Source organism: Rhagoletis pomonella, unplaced genomic scaffold, assembly GCF_013731165.1.
Source record: "Rhagoletis pomonella isolate Grant_MI unplaced genomic scaffold, Rhpom_1.0 Rhpom_scaffold_00007, whole genome shotgun sequence".
NCBI lineage: Eukaryota > Metazoa > Arthropoda > Insecta > Diptera > Tephritidae > Rhagoletis > Rhagoletis pomonella.
The window spans coordinates 68523547-68527166 of NW_023458561.1; the positions used below are offsets into that span (position 1 = coordinate 68523547).

At 36.0% G+C, this 3620-nt stretch overlaps 2 protein-coding genes across 2 annotated transcripts in view; one reads left to right on the forward strand and one right to left on the reverse strand.

Annotated features, from left to right (window-relative positions):
* The window catches only part of LOC118743421 (ornithine decarboxylase antizyme-like), a 35513-nt gene that overhangs the window by 1135 nt on the left and 30758 nt on the right, over positions 1 to 3620 (reverse strand). Inside the window, 3 exon segments of the mRNA XM_036476073.1 lie at positions 130 to 368; positions 443 to 497; positions 499 to 664. Of these exon segments, the coding sequence (XP_036331966.1) occupies positions 130 to 368; positions 443 to 497; positions 499 to 664 (460 nt within the window).
* LOC118743423 (small nuclear ribonucleoprotein Sm D3) lies at positions 1768 to 2644 on the forward strand. Its single transcript, XM_036476076.1, has 2 exons — positions 1768 to 2296; positions 2353 to 2644. The coding sequence occupies exons 1-2, from the start codon at positions 1978 to 1980 to the stop codon at positions 2478 to 2480; spliced, it is 447 nt and encodes a 148-aa protein (XP_036331969.1). The 5' UTR covers positions 1768 to 1977; the 3' UTR covers positions 2481 to 2644.

Sequence of the window (3620 nt, forward strand, 5' to 3'; positions counted from 1 at the left end):
TCAGGCATTGCAACGTACAAGATGTTATTTATGGGGTTCAAAACCTGAAAATACCGAAGTAACAAATAAATACAAATTTAAGCGTTCAAATGATATTTTCCAATTGGCTTAAGCTGCTACTAAACTTACCGACTCCCATTCCGTGTATTTGTTTTCAGTTACGTGCAATTTGATGGTTATACGAGTTGGATTGTCATGTTGCAAAATATGTTTGACCATCTCTTGGCAATCTTCCTCTGAATATAGTGAGTGAACATCACTGCTATGCTGTGAATCGCTGCCGTCCGAATCAGAGCACTCCGATGAAGTGCGGCTGTGTTCGAATACGCTGCCACCAGTTGAATCCACAGAAGTTTTCCGAGAGTAATCTAAGTTGGAGGCATATTTTAATTATTATGTACATAGGCTACATTTTTAAATTTAAAAGTAGTGTTTAACGTACCAGTTAAGAGTGACGCCCTATCGTGATCAGTTCTGTGGTGGGTAGGGACATCAAAACCACCACAGAGGCCCTACGCCGAGAGAGATACAGAAGGACTCAGTCGACATGTTGGTAGCGCAAGAGGAGGTGGAGATGGTACGTGCCTTAGATACACTAGGGAATCCAAGAGCATTTTCATTAACTTCTCTTCTACTGCTGAAACTACTACTAAATGTTGGGTCGCTGTAATAGAAAAATTGGCAATTTAGTCGAAAAGATATATTTATATGTATGTATTGGTTTTTGCCATCAAGAAAGCCAATTGTAGTGAAATAATTTGAAATACTCTTTTGAATAATCGAAACATGAACTTAACATTTGTTAGTTATGTCATTTAGAACTTAAATTAAATAAGCTATGTACTATCAGGAATTTTCTCGACTACAGGCACGTTGTCATCAAGCCATTTTTATGATGCTGTGTATCTTTACTACTTTATCAGGTGGCTGTGAAGCTTGTTTACTCTGTTTTGAAATTGTTAATACTTAAAATTTGTTATTCCTTTGTTTACTCAACCTCGATTGTCGTGGTGATGATGCACTAGAAACAAGTCAGAATGGGTAAACACAAATAAAGGGAAGATAAGATTATGATAAAGAAAAGTCTCTACGTAGCATAGTTTGCTAGAATAACACAAATGAGATAATAATATTATGGGTTTATAACCATATTTATAGGGATGAAAGGGATCGCTTGTTCGCTTAAATTATAAGCCACAACGCATAAAACAAACATTCATCTGCACCTAGAGGAAATAAAAAATTTAGTTAGAGATGTAAATAACTACTTCATACTTTATTACATTTATCTCAATGAGATAATAATACATACAGTTACTCCCAAAATGGGCGTACGGCTCTTTTTTTTGTTAATACTCGCAATGTTTTACATGCTAAATTTTTTTTGTTTTGTTAATTTTGTATTAAAACATGGCTTATATTTTAGCAAACTCCATTTAAATCCAAGATTGATACTGTGTACAAGTATTAAGAAAACTGCAAATTTCAATAAAATCACGAACTTTTTGATACGAATTTCGAAAAAGAATTCAGGTATGCAGTTTTATAGCGCATTAAATTTTATTATAATAATATGCAAATTTCAAATCTCTAAAAAATCGCGTTGATTTTTGAGAATTTTTTTCTGACTGTCCTACCCTTTTTTTCATATAAAAAAATTCCAGAATTTAACAAAAAAAAAATAGCCGTATGCTCAATTTTTAAGCTATTCAAGAAAATTATTCTTTAGCGCAATTTCACATTTTTAAGGCCGCTCGCCTAGAAAGCTCTCAAACTGTATTATATTTTTCTCAAGCTTTCCGTCAAGCATACCGACAAGCACATTCAGCATGAAAATGGCGAACTCGCTCGAGTTGCTTTTCGGCTGTCAAAGGAGTATAAACGTTTTAATTATCGTTCTGCAAAAAAGCTACTTTTGCACCACGTTCACAAATAAATATTTAATTATTCATATAAAATATCATCAAATAAAACGAAATGTCTATCGGTGTACCAATAAAAGTGCTACACGAAGCAGAGGGGCATATTATCACGTGTGAGACAATTACCGGCGAAGTATACCGGGGCAAACTAATAGAGGCAGAAGATAACATGAATTGCCAAATGACACAAATCACAGTCACATATCGTGATGGACGAACGGCAAACTTGGAAAACGTGTACATACGCGGGTCAAAAATTCGCTTCCTTATCCTACCTGACATGTTGAAGAATGCGCCGATGTTTAAAAAACAGACAGGAAAGGGATTGGGCGGGACGGCTGGCAGAGGAAAAGCGGCGATACTTCGAGCGCAAGGTAAAAGTGTTAGCATGTGCGATTTGCGTACGCATCTAATCTATTTACATTTGTAGCACGAGGAAGAGGTCGAGGCGGCCCAGGTGGAGGTGGAAGAGGCGGCCCACCAACGGGTGCTCCTGGTGGTGGACGTGGGGCATGGCAAGGAGGACCGACGGGTGGCCGAGGCCGTGGTGGTCTTTAAGTAAATAGTATTTTAATTCCTTTAAATTAAGTTTGAATTACAATGAAGTAAATCCTGGAACTAGATGTTTGCTAGATGATCGATGTTAATAAAACATTGAAAGTCGACTGACGTTCTTATGGCTAACAAAATTGGATTTTGTAATGGATAGACTTTTCTCTGGGGGAAAATACGAGTTTTTAGGACTAAGTTTCTAGTTAATTTATAATTCAACTAAAGACGAAATACCTATATTCAGGCAGGTTGTACATACCATTTCCGAGCGAATTTTCACCCCTTAAAATTTGCATTCCAAGTGACATTGAAAACCACTCGAAAACGAATTGCCGAATCTGCCTGATATTATCAATAGATCCTTACCTCGTGTTAAAGTTAGTGTCAGAGGCTAAGCGCCTTAAAGCTAACCCCCATTTACTTGCTACTAAGTATGTTCAAACAAATATTACTGAACAGTCAGCATTAACAGATTGGGAAACTTGTTTTTAAAAGCACCTTGGGCATAACAGTTAAGAGCCAGATGCCGTTTGTGGACATATACAAAATGCAGAAAAACATGGAATTTTAGTAAACTTTGCTGATTGTCGAATACTATACAAAAAGAGCAATTCCATGACAGTATATTATAAAACTTGACTGTCGATGGATAGCTCTCTTCATTTTGCCATTCGTTTTGTGGATTTAGATCGGATTAGATCCACCACCAAACACAAGCAAACATACAAAAACGTAGTAAAATAAGTAAATATTCTGAAAATAATTTTAACATACGAACTATTAGGACAAGGACCAATGTCAGGTTCAGACAAATACAAATACATACAAAAATACACACATATATATAAATAGGCGACGATCAATCGGTTAAAATATAAAGAGAGCAATTCCATGACAGTATTAAATTAATGAAGCTGGACTGTCGACAGACAGCTCTCTTTACTTTCTCGCTGTTTGTCCCAGACCATTGCCAATTCCTCTGGGCTTCATTTGTTTCCGATATAGGACTTCGAAGAGCGAAAATCGGACACATGGACATGAACAAATAGATGTTAATAAAATGAATATGTACTTTCATACATATATGTACATATACTATGTATTTAAATTTTTATGTATATTAGTAATGAGTTCAATCAGCCCCTT

What these genes read in the sequence shown, in the direction of transcription:
- LOC118743423 (XM_036476076.1), top strand. Translation starts at nt 1,978, where the DNA reads ATGTCTATCGGTGTACCAATAAAAGTGCTACACGAAGCAGAGGGGCAT. An exon ending in GGCGATACTTCGAGCGCAAG is followed by an intron (nt 2,297 to 2,352) that starts GTAAAAGTGTTA and finishes TTACATTTGTAG; the next exon opens with CACGAGGAAGAGGTCGAGGC.